General features: G+C 46.7%; 1 protein-coding gene across 5 annotated transcripts in view; it reads left to right on the top strand.

The window, feature by feature from the left end:
* The first annotated feature begins 1,178 nt into the window (after positions 1-1,178).
* Positions 1,179-21,173, top strand: part of SLC22A3 (solute carrier family 22 member 3) — an 88,237-nt gene continuing 68,242 nt past the window's right edge. The window contains exon 1 of one of the 5 annotated variants that reach the window (XM_060029680.1): positions 1,179-1,830. In XM_060029680.1, the coding sequence (XP_059885663.1) occupies positions 1,396-1,830 (435 nt within the window). In that variant the 5' untranslated portion in view covers positions 1,179-1,395. The other 4 variants (XM_060029681.1, XM_060029683.1, XM_060029682.1 and 1 more) reach the window with 4 other exon arrangements.

Here is a 21,173-nt window from a genome sequence, read left to right as displayed (position 1 = left end):
CAGGCACTTTATGTGTAATAATTCATTCAATCCTCACAGCGACCCCAGGAAGGTATCAGTCTCATTTGACAGATGAGAAGACTGGGCTGGCCCGGTAAGGTGCCCAAGGTCACAGCTGGTGAACGGAGGCAGCCTGGCTCCGGTCCTTGCTCTGGAAGGAGGAAAAGTCAGCCTGCGCTCTACCGGCCTCTCTACTCTCTGAGGAAAGTGAGCTAAGGGTAGAACGCTTTTCAGACGGCTGGGGTGGGGTTCTGGGCAGAAGAGCTGGAGAAATTCTCAGAAGATACGTCTTGACGGGGGAGGCTGGGCCAGGGCAGGGAGGGCGCTGTTAGGAGTGCAGGGTGAACAGCATAGCTGAAGGCTGCAGCCGCGAAGGGGCTTTTAACCCGGCCCGGGGAGGGCATCCGAGTGTGGACATGGACACAGCAGCCTGGACGCGGAGCAGAGGCCAGGACGCCAGATCGCACACAGCTCTGCGGATCTCTGGGAGCGAATAAGGGAGCTAAAAACAACGATTGAAACCAACCAACAAACACCCTTTCTGGGCGATTTCAGGGCCAAGAGCGAAAGCCTTGGCTAAAGAAACCTGTAAGGGGCTGAGGTCCGTTCTCACTTAGAACTCCAGGACTCTGAACAAGACGCCTCACACCCCTGTGGGTTGCCCAGCTGCTCTTTTGAAAAAGTTGGACGCTCTCTGAGATGTCGCCAAAATCTAATCCCCCGTGGTCCTAGCTCTGCAGTCGGTCCACTGCTCTGGGATCCGGCTGCCCGGCCCCAGGGGTGCGCCGGGCGGCTCTGATCACCCAAGGGACGATAACTGGCGGGGTGTGGGGGGAAGGGGGCTCCCCCGGCACGGGCGCGGGACCCGGGGCGCGCGCGTCGTCGGTCCCCTAGGCGGCACCCCGGACCACCTAGAGACCGAGTCCCAGGAGCCTGGAAGTCGCTGGGTGGCCCTGGAACTTTCTTCTCTGGAGCCCGATCCGGGACCGCCCGCAGAACAGGCTGCTGGCAAGGACCAAATGGAGCTCCGCGCCAGGCCGGAGGCTATGCGCGTCACTCGCAGTCCCGGGCCGGGTCCGCGGCGCGCGGTGGCGCTCCGCCAGGCCGCGCCGCCCGCGCCCCGCCGCGCGCCCACCCCGACCCCGCGGCGGCGCCCCGGGGGAGCGCGGCCCGGGCCTCCGCGGGCGCCCCCGGACCGGAAGCGGGTGCGGCGGGCGGGGGCCCCGGGGCCGGAGGAGCGGCGGCCGCTGGCGCGGCGCCCAGGGGCGTGAGGCGGGTGCGCGGGGGAGGCGGTGGGGCGGAGGAGGCGGCCGGCCGGCCCGCGGGTCACTCGGAGGCCCGGGCGGCGGGCGACAGGACGCGCTCGGGGAGTCGGGCGGGCGGGCGGCGCGCACCATGCCCTCCTTCGACGAGGCGCTGCAGCGGGCCGGCGAGTTCGGGCGCTTCCAGCGGCGCGTGTTCCTGCTGCTGTGCCTGACGGGCGTCACCTTCGCCTTCCTCTTCGTCGGCGTGGTCTTCCTGGGCAGCCGGCCCGACCACTACTGGTGCCGCGGGCCGAGCGCCGCCGCGCTGGCCGAGCGCTGCGGCTGGAGCCCCGAGGAGGAGTGGAACCGCACGGCGCCCCCCCACCTCGGCCCCGCGTCCTCTGAGCGCCGCGGCGACGGCCGCTGCCAGCGCTACCTCCTGGAGGCGGCCAACGCCAGCGCCGCCGCCCCGGGCGCGCTCAGCTGCGCCGACCCGCTCGCCGCCTTCCCCAACCGCTCGGCGCCGCTCGTGCCGTGCCGGGGGGGCTGGCGGTACGCCCAGGCCCACTCGACCATCGTCAGCGAGGTAAGGGCCCGGGTCCGCGCCGGGCGCTCCCGCCCCGCCGGCGAAAGCCGGCCGGGAGCGGACGGCGCGCGGAGCCCTCGCGGACGCCGGGAGTCGGTGAAGCCGGCCTCCGGGAAGGTCCGCGGAGGCAGGGAGCTGTCGGTTACCTCTGGGGACCGACCGGGTTCATCCCGCGCTTGAAAGCGTGGTGCTGCGTCGTAACTGCCCTGGCGGTGCCTTTGCTTTCTCTCTCTCTGCTAGTGAGGCAACGGAGTGGTGCTTCGGTTTAGGTGTGAACGAAAACCGCCCTGGAAGCCAAGTGCTAAGATGCTTCGCACACATCTCCTCAGGGATCGAAGCATCCTGTACGATGCTCGTTGACTGTGAGATGTGTGTGCGCAATAGTTGGAAATGACGGATGAACGCGGGTAGAGAACCTCAGTGTCTGGGGCGAGCGACGCTGAGCACGTCCGCGCCAGCTCGTGGTCCCCAGGGGGCGAAGGAAAGGAGAAACCAGCGTTTGAAGGCAGCGCCAACTGTCTGTAGTTGCCCAAATGATTATCTGAAATGCAAAAGTACAAAGGTCGAGGCTTTCCCGGGAGCATGATTTTGGCAAAACTGCTTTGGGGCAAAGAGCAACATTTGAGAGAAGTTGGGAAAGATGAGGTTTTGAATTAAAAAAAAAATTTTTTTTTTCCCTGCTAATAAGTGACAGGAACGCAGCAGAAGAGGCTGTAAGGCATACATAGTGGACACCCCACTTATTGGGGGGGGGTAGCTGCAGGGGTCGGGTGGGGACAGTCCCCACGGTTTTTTGGCTACGTTTGAGCTCTCAGTGCCTTGGGGGTTAGGTGCCCTCACCTTTGGCGGCAGAACTGTTTCTGCGCTGCGCTGGGCTGGCGGTTTGCATCTTCATCTTGGTGAGTTCTGACTTTAGGGACTGCCTCCACTGAGCTTGCAGGGAAGGGATGAGCAGTTTTATTGAACTTTGCTGCAAGCATGGATCAATTTAATTTCTAACAAGGGATTGAATGTGCTCAGGCAAATTGGGAAAGAAAAATGTTTGTCTTTCATTTATTGTCATAAAGAATTTTTAAGCACCTACTTGAATAATGGGGGGAACACTGGCTTCTGAGTTCGCAGTGCCTCTTCTGCCTGTTAATGGTGTTCTTTGGTCTGGTGGTGACCTAGTCTCTCTGAAGCTGGGATTGTAGGTCTTTGAGGTTATGCATGTTCTGTGTGTTAGCACACTGGGTGTGGTCCTCTGCTAAGTGCTTTAGAGATCAAACCCCATGGCAGCCCAGAAAGGCCATGTGTATGGGTGTTTGGGGTACTTTAATTTATACCTAATTTGAGGGTCATGATCGGGACTGCTTTATAAACTGTGGTGGTCTTGTTGTTAGGGGTGTCACTCTTGAAATGGATAAGGTGTGGGCTTGGGTGGGAGAGGGTGTTATCACTGGTATTTCCTTCGAGTTGTATCCATTAGGTGGCCGCTTAGTGCTACTTTCCAGGCAAACCAGAAGACGCTGCTCGGAGAGTAGATGCCTGATTTTTGAAGACGTACAGATCTCAGATGAAGAATCAAATGAACACACACTCCAGTGGGGTTTCCATGAGCAAGCATGATCCATAGACATCAGAGAGGGAGACATAAAAATCTCTAAGTTAGTGTCCAGACAGGTACTTTAAAAGCATTCTGGGGTTCCAGGGTTGTTTCAAGCATTCCAGGGTTATTTCAAAGGAGGGACAGTGGGTCTTATGAAGGTCTAACAGGCACTGTGGAAGGTGGGAGTTCCGGAGACCTGGTCCTGGCACGGTCTCCATCCAGCTGTGTGGCTTGGGTGGATAGCTTAACCCTTCTGGGCTTAGCTTTCTCATCTGTAGTATCAGGGCTTGGATTAAACCCTTTACAGTCCGACCAATGCCATCAGTGTCGTCACTGGATGGCTGTTCTCAGTGTGCTCAGAACAATGATAAAAATCTTCAAGGAAAAGTAAAGTGCTGTTCCGAATGCTCCCTTAAGGCCTCTGACAAGTTTTGGAAGTATATTGGAGAGAGGTTTTTTTGTTGTTGTTCTAAATTGTTTGCTTCTTCTGGTTTGTTGTTTTAATGTTTTGATTCTTGAGAGGAAACCCTCCATCTGTTCAGGAAGCTCAGCATCTAGAACAACTCCTTCCCTCGCAGAGTTCTGCACAGCTAATATGTTACTGTCTTTGGTTTTGCATATGATCCAATTAGTGTTTGTTCTTTCATATGCTGTTAGCGTGACCCATCTCAGTGTGTTTTCAGAGACTTGAGACCTAACATATGAGTCACGGAAAGGGGGTGACTTGGGAGACTTCAGAACGCGGAAGGGGAGACCAGATTCCAGAATGGCAACATACGGCTGTTATATTTAATCCTTGCGCCATTGCTGGGGAGACAGCATTGTCCCGGCTTTTAGAATAGGAACCTGAGGCAGGAGATGCGAAGGGACCCACTAGCGTCCCAGACCTTTTGTGTAGCCAAGGTGGGTTCAGATCCGGGGGTCTTGATTGTGAATCCGTCTCCTTTCCTCCAGGCAGTGCTCTAAGTCCTTGAAACAGGTCCACACAGCATGATACCAGATCACTCACACTTTAGAACCTGCAAGAAATCTAATTGAACCTTCCTGTTTACTTAGTTACTATCCTGGTCCTCTGGCCAGCGTGTCATTTTATTTCATTTCACGGTCCGGAACACGATCCGCTGCAGATGAGAGGCAGTCTGTACTCTCGGTGTGAGTGTTGCAGAATGGGCACTTAAACCTCATCCACCCTTTTTTCGTCTTACAAAGAGAAAACAGCGCCAAGGAGTTAAGTCAGAAGTCAATGCGAAGTCAGGGCCCTTTCAGTCCAGCTCCCCCTCTGGTTTCTCCTGCTAAAGGGGATGCAGTGGATTTTTCACCTACATTTAATGACCTCAGCACAGACTTTTCTAACGTCTGAATCTCAGCCCTATGTGGTTGTCAGACATTGGGCAGAAGAAAGCATGATGTGGTGCAGAGAAGTCCAAGCCCTTACCACCCAGATGTTTCAATTCATTGCCCAGGGAGTGAGACTCTGAAATTAATGTTAAGACTTTGAAATGCTTGCTTGCGTACCATGGATGGGGAGATAAAAAAGCTCCTCTCTCACTAGGAACCAGGCCTCAGAGCACCATTAAAAATAGACCGAATTGCCCTTTCTAGATAATTTTTCTCCCACACACAAAAAATGAAAGTCCATTTGAGGGAAGTGGCTGACCCATTGAAGAATGCGGAGGCTGCTTCGATCTCTGGGGCTGTCCCACTGCTTCTCATGTCTCTGCTTTGCTTCCTGCATGTCCAACCCACAACAGGAGGCCAACCCCAGACATTGTGTCATCAGCATCTGGTCCCTACTATTTGCTAAGCATGGAAACACACCGCCATGAATACTGGAGAAAGGAGTTCAGCCAGGCCCAAGTTTTGTTCTGGGCTGAGTCTCTGATTTGCTCTGAGCACTTGAGAAAGATCTTACTTTTATATTATTTTTATTTTTAATATTATTTGTGCTTTCCCTGGTTTTTGCTGAATCAACCTCACTAAGAGAACATCTGTTTTATTATTACTTCAAAGGACCAACTATGGTATTGTTCATTTTCTATTTCATTAGTTTGTCCTCTTTTTTTTTTAGTTTGCATTAGTTTTTTGAAGTATAGCTCAAAAAAAATTAGTTTATTTTATTGAAGTATAGTTGATTTACAGTGTTGTGTTAATTTCTGCTGTACAGCAAAGTGATTCAGTTATACATATATACATTCTTTTTCATATTCTTTTCCATTATGGTTTATCACAGGATATTGAATATAGTTCCCTGTGCTATACAGTAGGACCTTGTTTATCTTCCTGTTTATTATTTGTTCTGGTTTTTTGGATTTACTATGGGTGTGCTTTTTTTCCAATTTAAGTTAGCCGCTTAAGCTCAATTCTTTCCTGCCTTTCTTCTTTTCTAGTATAAATGTTTAAAGCTATAGATTTCCTTCTGTGTACCTTTTTTTGACTATACCCAGCAAGTTTTGAAATGCAGGTTTTAGTTATTATTCCATTCTTGGTTTTTTTTTTTTTTTTTTTTGCGGTACGCAGGCCTCTCACTGTTGTGGCCTCTGCCATTGCGGAGCACAGGCTCCGGACGCGCAGGCTCAGCGGCCATGGCTCACGGGCCCAGCCGCTCCGCGGCATGTGGGATCTTCCCAGACCAGGGCACGATCCCGTGTCCCCTGCATCGGCAGGCGGACTCTCAACCACTGCGCCACCAGGGAAGCCCCATTCTTGGTATTTTTAATCTCCATTATTTCCTCTTTGACCCATGATTTATTTAGATATTGGTTTAAAATTTTTAAACATACATTGATTTTTAATCTTTTAATTGTTCTAATTTAACCTTGGAGTGGTAAGAGAAAGTGATCTGGATGATACTGATTCTTTTTTTTTTTATAATATTTGGCTTTATTTTCTAAGTATTCTATTGACCTTTTTATTTTTACCATTTACTTTTTAAGTCTCTCTCTTTTTTTTAATTTTATTTTTGGCTGTGTTGGGTCTTTGTTGCTGCTCGCAGGCTTTCTGTAGTTGAGGAGAGCAGGGGCTACTCTTCATTGTGGTGTGCGGGCCTCTCATTGCAGTGGCTTCTCATTGCGGAGCACAGGCTGTATGCGCGCGGGCTTCAGTAGTTATGGTGTGCAGGCTTCAGTAGTTGCGGCACACGGGCTCAGTAGTTGTGGCACGTGGGCTCTAGAGCGCAGGCTCAATAGTTGTTGTGCATAGGCTTAGTTGCTCCGCAGCACGTGGGCTCTTCCCGGACCAGGGATCGAACCCGTGTCGCCTACATTGGCAGGTGGATTCTTATCCACTGTACCACCAGGGAAGTCCCTGATACTGATTCTTTGAATTTTATTGGAACTTTCTTTTTGGCCTTCTAGGAGGTCAATTTTTATAAACATTCCATACATGCTTGAGAAGAGTGTGCAGTCTTTAGCTATTGGGTGTAGGGTTTTATAGATAGATGTCCAATATTTGAAGCTTGTCAGTTGTGTTGTTACAATATTCTATATTTTAATTAACTTTCCATCTGCTTGGTCTAGCAAGCATAGAGAGTATTGAAATTTACCATTATGGTGGGGGGTTTGTCATTTTCTCCCTATATTTCCAGCAGATTTTAAAAGTTGTACACATGAGATTGGATGCATGTACATACAAATTTAGAATTTTTAAAAATCTACATAGCGAATTGAACCTTTTATTATAGTGTTGGTACTCTGTCTAAAATCCATGATGTATATTGTCCCGAGGTCTACTTTGTATAATATTATTTAGCTACTCCAACTTTCTTTTGGTTAATATTTGCCTGCTATACGTTTTGTTATCCTTTACTTTCAAACTTCCTATATTCTAATAATTTAGATGGGTTTCTTATAAAGTGCATATAACTTGATTTTGCATTTAACTACTATGCTTAGCCTATTCACCATTTCTTGTGGTAATTGGTATATTGGGGCTTATTATACCACTTTTTTCTTTGTCTTGCTCTTTTTATGTTTTTTCCCTTCCTTTAAAAAATGATTTTAAATTTGTTTCTCTTATTCTATTTACTCCTTCCTTTATTTGTTTGGAATTTAGATTTTTTCCCCCCGCTTTTCTACCTTTTTTTTTTTTTGGAAGTATAGTCGATTTACAATGTTGTGCTAGTTTCAGGTGTACAGCAAAGTGATTCATTATATATATATATTTTTCAGATTCTTTTCCATTATAGTTTATTACAAAACATTGAATATAGTTCCCTGTGCTATATCGTAGGTCCTTGTTGTGGAATTTAGATTCTTTATTTCAATTCTTTTAGTGGTTACTCCTGAAATTTTGCTAAGTTTACTTAAAAAAACCTAAATTTAATACTCCAACCTCCTCCTAAACAATTTAAGATCTTAAACACTTTCATTCAGTCACTTCTCCTGTATTAGAGGCATTAATAGCCCATATTCTAGGTCTGTTCCTTTACTGTTAATTTATGGGTTTTGTGTAAATCCTGTATGCTTGGGTTTATACTTACACTTTATCTACTCATTATTCCATACCCTTTCTCTTTTCCCCCCTTCCTTTCATATAGATCTTTAACATTTTTTCTTTAGTGTGTATCTCTAGGTGGTAAATGTTCTCAGTTTTTGTTTATATGGAAATGTCTTTATTTCACCATTATTCTTTAAGATTTTCTTTTGATGTGGACCATTTTTTAAGTCTTTATTGAATTTGTTACAATAGTGCTTCTGTTCTATGTTTTGGTTTTTTGGCCGCGAGGTATGTGGGATCCTAGCTCCCTGACCAGGGATTGAACCTGCCTCCCCTTCATTGGAAGGTGAAGTCTTAACCACTGGACTGCCAGGGACGTCCCCGCTATTATTCTTGAAAGATAGTTGTGCTAGGTAAATAGTTCTATGTTGCCAATTATTTTTCCTTAACCCTTTGAAGATGTTAGTTCTGCCTTGTAGCTCTCATTTTACTTTTGAAAAATCTGTCGTCAGTTTAACTGTCTTTTTCTCTTGGGTTGTGTCTAGATGGGTATTTCTTCTTTTTTTTTTTTTGTGGGTATTTCTTTTATTTATCCAGCTTGGTTTGCATTGCCTCTATAGGGTGTCTGACATATAGTAGGCACTCAATAAACAGCTGTTGAATGAACCAGTTGCGTTTCCTTTCCACTGTGAATTTTGGTTCTTTGGTAGGTTCTGGAAACTTCTCAGCCATTATCTTTTCATTTTCTGCTCTCTATTCTTTCCTTCTGAGATTCTACTTGGACATAAGTTGGACCTTCTTTTTCTGTCCTTCATGAGTCTTAACCTCTCTCTCGTATTTCTCATTTCAATATCTATATGATAGTTAAGATATTTTCTCAGACCTGTCTTCCAGATCACAATGTTTCTATTCAGCAGTATCAAGTCTGCTGTTTAATCCATTCATTGAAGTTTTAATTTCAGCAATTATCTTTTTCATTTATCAAAGTTATATTTGTTATCTTTCAGATATCTCTGGTCATTTATTGGTAGTCTCTTATTTTTTGCTCATTCTTGTGTTTCCATTTTTCAGTTTCTTTAAGGGTTTTACGTATGATTACTCTATATTTTATATCTGGTAATTACACTGCCTGAAGCCCTTGGTGTTTTGAATCTCTTATTTGTTGTTTGTTATGTGTTTGGCACTTGTTTGTTACATGTTGGTTGTGAGTTCCCAGCTGGTTGAGTGTCTCTGTGGGAAACCTGGCTGCCTGCAGAGAGGATTTGCACTTGCTTCTCTCTGAGCTTGGACACCCACGATCTGGAATCATTTTCTTCCTTCCAGACTTCCTGGTGCATCTACAACTGCTGAATCTGTCATTGTTGTTTGTTTTTATTAGAGGTGTATGATTTCCCCTTACTTTCTGAAACACCAACAATTCAACAAAAATTATGTTTTATGCTAAATCTCATTTTTTCAACAGGAGTCCCTTAAAATAACTAGTCCTTTCTGCTGATGACAAAAGTGTATTAATAGTTTAACAGATTTTTTTTTAATGGAGTGAAAGCAAGACCTTAATGAGTGAGCAGTCACCCCACTAGGTGTCTGCTACTTGGTGTTGGCAGCAGGATGACCAGGCAGATCCATGCAGTGATGTGTGTATGAACCCCAGAGCCAAAAGGAACGAGACTATGAAAAAGCATCACCTGCTTCTTTCTGGCAACTGATTTAATAGATTATCAGCTACAGATCAATTAAAATTTCTTTAGCATTTGTTATATGCTAGGCACTGGGCTAGGCTGGTAATACAAAGGTAGATAAAATTGTCTGATGAGTTCTGGCAGAGAGACTTGCCCCGAGACAGTAATGTACTGAGAGTGGTAACAGGTGTGGTGAAGGGATGCCGTCTTATGATTGACTGGGGGTGAATCAAAGCAGAGTGTGCACTGACCTTGACCTCAGCCCCAGTGGAGAAGGAGGAGTCCAAGAGGAATATATGAGGAAAAGGATGTTCTATTCCCACATTCTCTCATCTTCAACATCATTTATTTGTAGCCATTTATTGACTGCCCTCTGGAGCAGTGGTTGATGTGTATTCCTGTGACCCACCCACACAGACATGGAATCAAAAGATCAGGGTGGGGTTCAGGAATCTTTGTTGTTCACAAGCGTGTAAAGCCCCTGCAGGCGGTCCCTAGACTACACCTGAGGAGTGTGACAAGATCATCACAAGTGGAACAGCCCATGTGTGGGTGAAGCAAGTACCACCTCCCCCAAACACACCCTGCAGACCTTGGGATGGAAGCCTCGTCCCTTTACCCAAGACAGGAGTCCCACATTTTTCTTTAAGATGAGAAGACAGCCCTCAGAATGGGAGAAAATATTTGCAAACGAATCAACAGACAAAGGATTAATCTCCAAAATATATAAACAGTTCATGCAGCTCAATATTAAAAAAAAAACCCAATCCAAAAATGGGCAGAAGATCTAAACAGACATTTCTCCAAAGAAGACATCCAGATGGCCAAGAGGCACATGAAAAGCTGCTCAACATCACTAATCATTAGAGAAATGCAAATCACAACTACAATGAGGTACACCTCACACCAGTCAGAAGGGGCATCATCAGAAAATCTACAAACAACAAATGCTGGAGAGGGTGTGGAGAAAAGGGAACTTTCTTGCCCTGTTGGTGGGAATGTAAATTGATATAGCCACTATGGAGAACAGTATGGAGGTTCCTTAAAAAACTAAAAATAGAATTACCATATGATCCAGCAATCCCACTACTGGGCATATACCCAGAGAAAACCATAATTCAGAAAGACACGTGCACCTGTACTTTTCCTCTGGGACACACAGCTAGGTTGTGTTTCCCAATGTCCCTTGCAGCTGGTGGGGGGCGGTCCTGTGATGTGTTCTGGTCAGTGATGTTGGGAGAAGCAACACACCTGGAGCCAGAATAACGTTTCTCCTCGCAATCCCCCTACTTGCTTCCTTCCCTCATCTGCCGGCAGAGAGTCCTGAAGACCCCAAAGACAGCAAAGCCCTTAGCTGGAAGATCGGGGCTTGAAGCCTGCAGGGAGGGCACCCCCATCTTCCTCCCCTCCACCTCCTCTGCATGGGAACGTGAAATTAATGAAAAATAAACTTTCTTGTGTTAAACGGCTGAGATTTGGGGGGGTTTGTTACAGCTCTTACTGTGAGCCTACCCTGACAAATACACATTTTGGTGTGTTTCCTGGAGGCTACAGGCACCTGATGAAATGGTAGGGAAGCTGGTTCCATCGAGATAGTCCTCCCCTTGGTCTGCGCACAAGGTCACCATGACCTTGCCTGAGGCCCCTACGGGTCCCTGTCTTCTGCAGGCACCCTGCTGCAGCCCTTCCAGGGCATGCCTGGCTGTCCTCCCTGGGCAGTGAGCGTGCTGTTTCCTCTTCTCCAAATACCTTTCCTCTTTCTTCTTGAGGATGTTCCATTTTTTTTCCCCTAAAGATGCAGCTAAGAGTTACCTATTCCAGAAATACCTTCCCTGTCCCAACTCTGGGGGTCTGCTTTCCTTCGTCTGCCCAGCCACCCTTTCTTTTTTTTTTTTTTGTGGTACGCGGGCCTCTCACTGTTGTGGCCTCTCCCGTTGCAGAGCACAGGCTCCGGACGCGCAGGCTCAGCGGCCATGGCTCACGGGCCCAGCCACTCCGCGGCATGTGGGATCTTCCCGGACCGGGGCACGAACCCGTGTCCCCTGCATCGGCAGGCGGACTCTCAACCACTGCGCCACCAGGGAAGCCCCCAGCCACCCTCTCTGTGTGCTGAGCCTATTACCTTCCTCATCAGACTGCAGCTTTCTTTCTTTTTTTTTTTTTTCAGTGTAAACCCCAACACAAATACACCAACATGATTTCGTGCACTTAGAGGGGAAACGTTTCTTGGTTAAGTGGAAAATTGTGCAGATGCCTTCCGGAAGACCTTCATTCTAAGCAGCTTTATAGTGAAACATGATATTTAGAAGTCTGGACCTTCTTTCTTCCATTTGCTGTAATCTACATTCACTGAGTAGAACTTGTACTGATCATTGGGACCCAGTGGGTTCCAGGGTTCTGGGTTATTCTTTCTGTCCCGGCTGACATCTGGATTGAACAAATGCCAGGCGCAGGTGTACAGCGCTGCGCCAGTACCTCGTGCTCCAATAAATACAAAGAGGGGGATCAAACTAGAATGCTTCTTGGCCTGACCGATGATCAGGCAGAGCGTGGTTGCGACAGAGGCCTTGAGTCCAAATGGAGAGAAAAACAAACCTGCAAGGCCCGAGACTAAATGCCTCCGCGCCGCGGAGGAGTGGACGTCCAGGGTCACCCAGGACCTAGACTGCAGCTTTCTTGGGGGCAGAGACGGTTCAGTATATCTTTGTGATGAAATCACATGGCATTTAATAAATCCCGTGATTAAATTAATGAGTGAACGGGAAAGGGATTGAGTGAAATATTTGACCCCTTTTATAACTGGCTCAGCCAACCCTGAAATTGACCTTCGGAGACTCTAACAAGCTCTTTCCCCCTCAACAGTGCTGCTTTAGTTTTGCATTAATTCTGTATATTAATTTAGAGAAAATGGCCATTTTAACAATTCTGATTTTTTGAACATGGTGTATTTGATGTAATTTGAACGTGATGTGTTGCGGCATTTTCTTAGGCGTAATTCAGTCTCTCTCACAGTGTTTTGTAGTTTTCAGTATGGAGGTGTTACAGAAATTTCACAGGTTTTATTCTTAGGTGTCTGTTTTATTGATAACCTTGTACAGTGTTGCTTCTTCATAACTTAGCCAGCAAGGGCTTTTCTTCCTCCCCTTCACACCAACGGGCTCTGACAGATCACTGGGGGGGGCACGGCCACGGCCCTGCAGAAAGTGGCTCTAGGCCTCTGGAGCAGGGGGACAGCCGCCACCGCCCGACCCCTGTCTACATGGGGACTCTGTCGTCCTCAGATCCTAATTGGGGGATGCGACCTGGAACGTGAAAGGGAAGGAGCCGGACGGCTGGCTCTTTGGGGCCATTATTTTTATGTGCTGACGTCCATTGTGCAGAAAAGGCCTTTCTCAGCTGTCCTGGCACTTTTGGCCGCGTCTGTGTCATCAGCCGAGCTGGGCTCCGGGAGCAGCAGGGCACAGGTGCAGGGCACAGGTCAGCGAGGGGCACATGGGCGCCTGGCTGGCAGCAGTTCAAGGGTGCAGTACTGAGCCCTCCAAGGCCATTGGGGGCGGGGTGGGGAGACACTGCCTACATTTCAAAACAAACTAAAACCTCTCCAATTTTTCCTCATTTTTTTTCTTAAACTATAACCAAGAAAGGAAGTTTATTTCTATTCTGTGAGGAAATAGCAAAGTTCCTTAAGGTTCTTGGTGTAGCTTTCTAGAATGGTAATGACACAAGCATGGCCAATGACAGTTAATGCCTTTTTATGTGGGTGAGAGATCAGCAACGCGGCTGTTTAAGGATTGCTGTGCTCTAACTTTTCTGTGCTTGTAACAAAGCAAAGTAACTTCGGGGCTGGTGCTTGTGTAACACTAGCGGAAAACCACGAGGGATGCAGTGTAGGGGCTCATACGAAGGTGAATAAATAAATGTGATTAAAAAGAAAAAAATCTTGCGTTTAAATTGTATGGCTAGTACGGGCCCAGCCAAGCACGTCCCTCAAAGTGTGTGACCGATTTAGAATTTAACTTTAAAAGCTGTGTTCAGGGAAATTAAAAATGAAAGTCAGAAAATGAGTGTGGTGATTACCGTTGAATATTTTCCGAAAGCTTGGATCCTAGTCTCCGATTAATCAGTGAAGCAGACGTTGTAGTGGAAAGGGTGCTGATCCGAGATGTGGGACCCCTGGCACAGGTCGCTATGAGTGACTGGGAGTGACAGGGAACATCCCTGGACCACTGTTTCCTTATCTGAGTGGAGTAGTCAACTGTCAATGGATTTCCAAGGTTCCTCTACCTCTGTCATTCTGCAGCCAAGTTCATTTTCAGGTATTTAATTCCTGACCCTGAACTTGGGGTTACCATATCCATACAACAGTGGGAAAGTGGCTTGGGATGAAGCTAGCTTAAAAGCTGGAGGTGTTCAGTTCCGGAAATCAGGATGGATTCTTCCCCAGGACACCTTACTTCCTGGCGGGCGTGCTGTGAACCGTGTGGACAGAGGAGAGGGTGATGGCACGGGTGTGGCCACATTCTAGAGCAGGTGCCCGTCCCCGCCCTCTGTAGCATCTGCTGTACACCCTAGAGTTTCATGGGGAATCTGAGGAGGGGACACGCCCTGGGCCACCTACACAGTGGAAACCACCCGAGGGAGGCAGGATGGGGACAAGCTTGGACTTCAGAAACGAAGGTGATTATTCTGCTGTGAAACCCAGTCTTCTGAGACAGGGGACCTCCCTGTTGGAGGGTTATAGGCCAGAGCAGGAGAGATGAGCAAGTGACAGGTGAGGCTCTGGATTTGCGTTTTAATGGCCACCACTGGGACCAGAAAGTTGAGACACTCATGAGGAAATACAAACCGGAGCCTCACAAGCCTGTCCACACTCACCCGCTCTGGCCTCAGTTATCTGATTATTAACAATTTAACATTAAACTTAACATTTAACTTAAGTGTCAAGACATTTAAGTATTTGAAAGTAATTCTGACAAGACTGTGTCTGTTTAGGGAGTATATAACCTTTCTTTTATGGGTTTTCTTGTTAACTTGTGTTGTATTGATTGGTCATAAAATCTACAAATAAGTGTGGGAGACTGTGTTTTCTTGTTTCTTAGAAAATAGTTCAGGGAGGAAATTTGGAGGCTTCAAATAAGGTGAGAAGTGAGACACGTGCCTCCTGACCGGTGATTCTGGTTCCTGTGCAGGAAACCGCAAACCATCTGTCTTGCTCTCCTCCCCCAAATGATGGGAGACATTTTCCTCTTGGGTGGATGTCAGCTATTTTAGCAGTTGTTGGAATCTAACTGTTTAATTTTTCTTGGCTTCATAATGCAGACATGAGAGTTTCACTTGTCAGACGAATTTGTATATCATTGCCTGGAATGCAGTTTTATTTTTTATGCAGTGAAAAGTTAATTTTCTTACTGCCTGTATAACACGGGGGCAGCTTTGGTAAAATGGTGATTTTCTATGAAATGCCTTCAGCACAGCGGTGTCCAGTGTGAGAGACCCAAGTGAGGCCATCCTAGTCGGACGGAGCTAGGGCCGCCGCAGGCCCTGCTGCCCAGAGGAAAGAACATTGCCTTGATTCTTAGGACAGGGGGACCTGTGAGACAGTTTGGTATTGGTGACTTCTGAGGGCTTTGAAAACTTTTGCCGTTGGTGTTGTGAAGTCTCCAGAGCCCACCTCCTCAGGGGGCTGGGGGTACTGCGCCCCTTCTGAGAGATGACAGAGCATCCGTTGTCTGGACGGCGCTCATGTGAAGCGGGTGAACCCACTCCCAGGTGTGTGATGAAGGCGTCCCCCTGGAGAACAGCAAACACCCTCTCATCATCCTGTCTGCTCGATAGCGTCACGTCTCAGATGCCTTTCCCAGAGGTGGCTTATGCCCCTCGGACGCACAGGGTGGCTCTGATTTCACGGGCTTCTGCCAGCTGGAAGCGTCGTGCGGCCGCCGACAGCACAAGATGAAAGACGACATGTGTGTCTCTTGCCCCCAGGGAGGGATGCTGTAAGCTGATGCCTGTCAGACATAAACAGAGGGGCCTAGGCACCAGAACCTCTTATTCTGAAGATTGATGATAGCACATTTATGGGAATCCAAGGACCGTGGAGAAGACAGTGTGGGCTTTTAATATGGATAATTCTTTAAGAGCAATGCTTTGGAGACATTTATTGAGAGATGAGTGCCCTTTCATTGCCCTCAGATGAGGGTTTCAAAGCAAACCCTCATAGGGAGGTCACGTGGACAATTGACAGCCTTAAGTATCCAGGGCAGAGGAGAAAATTAAATGGAAAGTAATTAATATTAATTTGGCATCGACTTCAAAAAAATCAAATAAAGAGATAAATTTCAGAGTTTCTGTAGTGTAAAGGAAATTGTTCCAAGAACCTTTCCCACAGAGAATCTTGCTCTTTCTGTGTCTCAGCTACTTGGTAATAATGGTAATAACACCTTTACCTAAGGCCTCCATTTGTCCGCCAGCCAGCATCCCTGTCAGATGGCTGCGCTCCCCTATCCAGTGTGTATGTCTATAGGGCACTTCCAGAAGAATTTTAAATCAAACCAAGTGCATTACAGAACAAAATAAAACCACCTATGTCTTTATCCACTATATAGATAATTAGATAATGACCTTGATTGTTGCAAAGTACCGTGAAGAAATGATCAACTTGTAGATAACTCGTTCATTGTGCCTATCTGTAAGACGAGTGAGTGGCTAAGAACACAGGATTACTAGTTGTGTGAACACGGGCAGATTTCTTAGATTGAGACTGTTCCGAGCTCAGGTTCTTACCGAAGGGGAATAATCGCTGCTGGGTGGAGCTGATGGGAAGCTTATGTACGTAACGCATGCAAAGTGCATATCCAGTTGTCTGCCCAACCTAAGTGCTACGTGACTGGTGATATTGCCGTTGTTGGTCACAGATATTGTGGAAGTCCACTCAGAGAGGCAGCTTGGGTCTGGGAATTAGGGGCAAACCCCTAGAAGCTTTTGTTGGGCAGAACACTGAGATTCCAGCCCCAAGGGACATGGCAGGGATCACCTCCCTAGAGCTGGTACATCTGCAGCCCAGTAATAAAGACTAAGAAAAGACCCAGAATAGATTCTCACAGCTACAAGCTTTGGCAGGAAGTCCCGAGCTTCCATTTCTTCACCCCCCTCGGGCCCCTATGGATCTGGGCGGGGTTACGGTCCACAGTTGCTCAGAGGCAGACTGACAGTTCTGCCCACTGCCTCCTCTCCAGCCCCAGTTTGATTGAGAGATTGTGAAAAGAACTAAAACATCATTCTAACGTGAAGCTGCCTCCATTGCATATTTTATTCACAAGCACAAGAAATCCTTCAGTAAATCTGGAAAGCAAAAGTTTCTCTAAAGATGCTGTGGTTAGAACACCACCGACGTGGCTCACGCCTATGTTCTAGTTGGGTCAGTTACACAAATTTGCTTCACATTTTGGGGCAGTTTGCAATGGCCATATCATGTCACAGTTTGCTTGGCCTGTCATGAGAATCTGGCCTTAGAGAAAAGAGCGAAAGACTCCCCTCTGCCTCTGAAATCTATGAAATGAACACAGGGCAGTGATGGTGGGGCAGGAATTATGAATATTGAGATTCGGTTTGGGGTTGAGATAAATTTGGGCTTAGTTGTTCTATGCATTAAGCAACCCAGTTCTCGTGACACTGAATAGACACTACAGTGTAATCCATGAAAGTAGCTCAATACCCAGTAGGCACAGAAAGCCATACTATAATATACTACATGTAACCTGTTATTGACACACTTTCCTGCTTAGAAACCTGACTGTCTTTTTAATTACCGGATGACATTTAAACATAATGTTTTATGTTTTAACTAGCTAAACTATTTAAAACATAATGAACTCATTTAATCGTCACACACGCTGTGAGGCCTGGGCTGTTATCCCTGTTTTGTAGAGAAGGAAAGGAAGGTGCAGAGAGATTAAGTAATTTGCCCCAAGTCAGGCGTTACAGGATGGAAGAATTGGAAAAGATATTTTTGATGTCTGAACCAACAAGAGATTAATTGATAGCTCTAGAATATGAAAGGGACTTCCATAAATCACCAAGGAAAAGATAGCAAGCCTTGTAGCAAAATTGACAAAGGATGTAGACAGTTTTCATGAAAGGAAACCCAAAAGGCCATTCAGCATAGGAAGCCCATGCAGATTCATCATCAGAGAAATGCAGATACAAACAAGATAGTACCTTACCCTTGTTAGGCTGGTTAGAAACCAAAAAGCCCCGTGGTACCAACTGTTGGTAGATTTCAGATCTACTGCTGGAGGGCAGGTGGAGCTGTTCTCAAGAACAATCTGAAACTACTGATACAAATTAGGTGTCTACAAACATATACTGTGACACAGCAATTCCACTCCCATGCGTGAGTCCCAAAGTAACATCTCAAATCTATCAGGAGGCAGGTATGTTCACTGCAGCGTTATTTGGGCAGCAAGGAGTTGGAGACAAACCTACGCATACGTTGACTTTCAAAGGTGTTTTGTTGTATACTGAAATTTAACAAAAAGAGGCTGAACAAGCATCAGGAAAGTTGTGCGTTTTACATGAAATTAAAAATATGTAGATTCTGCAAGAATGCAAACAAAAGATATACCTTGACACATCAGGATGGTTCATTTGTGGGGATGGGATGGGAGTAGGAATAGGGACAAAATAGAATAAATAAAATAAGATACGGGTCTTTTATAACCAATGATTATAATACGTTATAGTTAACCCAACCTTCTGCCCTTGAGGTTCAGAAGAGACAAAGGGGTAAAAGGAAGGAAATGGATTTTTCTACCCAAGACACTTAATGGGTCTTGCAAGATGCCTTAGAAATTACCCCAGGCCCTGGCCTATTGAATGAATTGACCTATAACCTAGAAATGTAGTTAGGATCTAGGTTAGTGGATTTCAGACTGTTTTGGTGACCCTAGACATTGCAACGCCTGCCCCCTTCAGGAAAGTAATCTTACTTTTATCAGTTTTATTTTGGTGTTAAGATTCTGTTTTTTTAAAAAATTCTTTTCTGTTTTGTTTTTAAGAGGGGAAATAGAGTTCCGCTTCTAAAATAATGTTTGAAAAGATACAGGATCAATATTCCCCAGGATCCCTTCCAGATCCAAAATTCTATATTTTAATCAAAACAACCAACTTAACAAAAATGTTTTCAAGCTCAAAAGTTGGAGTGTCAGCATCCCTTATGATTATATATAAGATACTTTCTTGGGAAGGTGTTGGGAGCGTCTTTTCCTGAGTCTTGTTCAGCTTCTTTGTGTTAAATTTCAGTACACAACCAAACATCTTTGAAAGTCAAAGTATGAGTAGATTTGTACTTTAGAGACTGAATGCATCTGATGGTACTGAGCCTGCAGATTTCTTTATCCTCTTGTGACGGCTGACCTGAGACTTCCCCAGAGCTGTCCGCCTGTGGGAATCAGAGGCCGCACTGCTGAAGGTCGGTAGACATGACGATTTCACCTGGGGATGCTGTGTCCTCGGATGCAGACCACTGACTGAGGTGTGGATGGAGGCCTTTCCTGAGCATGTCACATGGAAGATGTCTCTCAGTTTCCATCTCAAAAGTCTCCTATAAAATGTCATCATTCAATCATCAAGTCCAGTAATGCATTCCCAGTATTGCCTTCTAGTTAATCCATAGCTTTTATTATGTTTTTATGTGATCTCAGATAGAGAATTTCAGGCATCACTTTTGCCTTCAGTGATCATATAATCTTCCTAGTTAGGAAGACGAGGGGGCAGATACTGTTCAGAACCTTCTGGGGGACTAGGTTCTGGAAGTCATGACTAGATAACTCTGCAAGTCATCCTGAAACGAGATGCTTTGATCCGTCATCTCTTTCTTTTTTACTGTGCCCTTTTCCCACTGTCCTTTGGTTCTCCAGGGAGGAACTGTCTTCATCTGAGTTCCCCACACAGCAGAGCCTGAGACAGGGCGTATGTGCTAGTTTACGTCTCTGGGCAGCCAGGGCGTAGAAGCGGGGGCAGGGAGGTGAGGTCGGGGAGAAGGGAGTGGACCCCTCACCGCTGCATCCTCTAAGCCCCTGTGCAACTGACCCCCGAGAAGCTGAGTAGAGGGTGGAGGACAGAGCTGGGGAGGGAAAAGGGAGGAAGAACATTCCCTGGGTTCTGCCTCCTCGGGGTCAGATGTTCCCTCCCAGGCATTAACTCCCTCACGCTTTCAGCTGGAGCCCAGAGGCGGAGCCCAGAGGCGCAGGAGGCCAGCAGCTGGGAGGGGCCTGCATCAGGTGATCAGAGCTCCCATGGGCCAGCTTAGGAGGCAGGTGGCGCCTAGAAGACCCGAGGGGGCAGGGAGAATGCGACATGGGACCAACAGATCGTTAGCTCCTGCCCAGACTCTGTCCCGAAACCTTAGCAGGGCCACGCCCAGTGGCTTTCTGCCTCCCTGTTTCCACACATCTGCACGCCCCCACTTTTGGTTCACCCTTATGTCAGACTCCCTATGCCCACCCCCTCCCTGTGCCCTTGCAAGGGGGCTGCCTTGCATCCCCCCTTTGTCTGCGGAGTTTCCACCTTATGGTACCGTGCTCTGCATGCCAGCCACCACTTTCGTCTTCTGCTTGCTGGTCTCTTAGGGTGACCAGCTGTCCCAGCTTGCCTGGCATTGAGTGGGTTCCCTGTGACTGAGGACTTTCAATGCTAAACCTGGGAGAAACCCCGGCAGACCAGGACAGTGGGTCATCCCGAGCACTCCACAGGTAGAAAGAATGCTTCACAAGATGTATAATAATAAAGAGCTGTGAACAACGCAGATGTGTAATATGGTTAAATAAACAGAATGTACCCACTCGATACAATATGACAGGGATGATAAAACTGGATTGACAGATAATAATGTAGAAATGTTTATGATGCAATTATAAGTTAAAACAAGAGGCTGAGATAACAGTGTGTGCATATTACATGATTTCAGTCATATACTTAAAAACCTCTGCATGGCAAATTGACGATTGAAAGTAGGGACTGCTACACAGAGATCTTGAAGGAGAGAGCTTGCCGTTACGGCCGCTTACACTTTTCTCTTAACTAATCGAGATATTCTTTTGCCAAAGACAGTGCTAACGTAGCGATAAAGCTGAATTAACTTATGGTCGTGCTACATTAAAAACTGACGAGGAGAATGCATGCAGAGTGTTCAAAGGAGCTATAGTTATTTTGTTTAGCAAGTCAAACCTGGAAATGAAAGCATGCAAATGACAGTGGGTTTTCAGCAAAGGAAGAGGCACCAGATTCCTTCTCAGCAAGGCCCACGAGAGAGAAAGGCTGTGAAAGCTTCTAGTTAGTGAAAGAACTTTATTGATGATCTCTTACCCAAAGTTGCTTTACTAGTTGTTTACTAGTTGCTTATGTGAATGAAAAGACTCTCAGAAAAGAGGAGGCCTGTTCAGAGAAGACAGCTTGGGGGAGAATAAAAGCCTCTGGCATCAAACTCACTCAGCCTGGAAACTGTCATAAGATGACAGAAGGACTTTCCTTCGCTCAGCGCAGGATCAGAAAGCGAAGCGGGTGAAGTGGATTCGTGAAGCCTATAATTGCCTCCCTTGACCTGAATCATCAAAAAGGCGATTGCTCCATGCAGAGGAACTAAG

The sequence above is a fragment of the Delphinus delphis genome, chromosome 14 (assembly GCF_949987515.2).
Source record: "Delphinus delphis chromosome 14, mDelDel1.2, whole genome shotgun sequence".
Taxonomy (NCBI): Eukaryota; Metazoa; Chordata; class Mammalia; order Artiodactyla; family Delphinidae; genus Delphinus; species Delphinus delphis.
The sequence above is the reverse complement of the archived record's forward strand: the minus strand, read 5'-3'. Positions and strand labels throughout refer to the sequence as shown.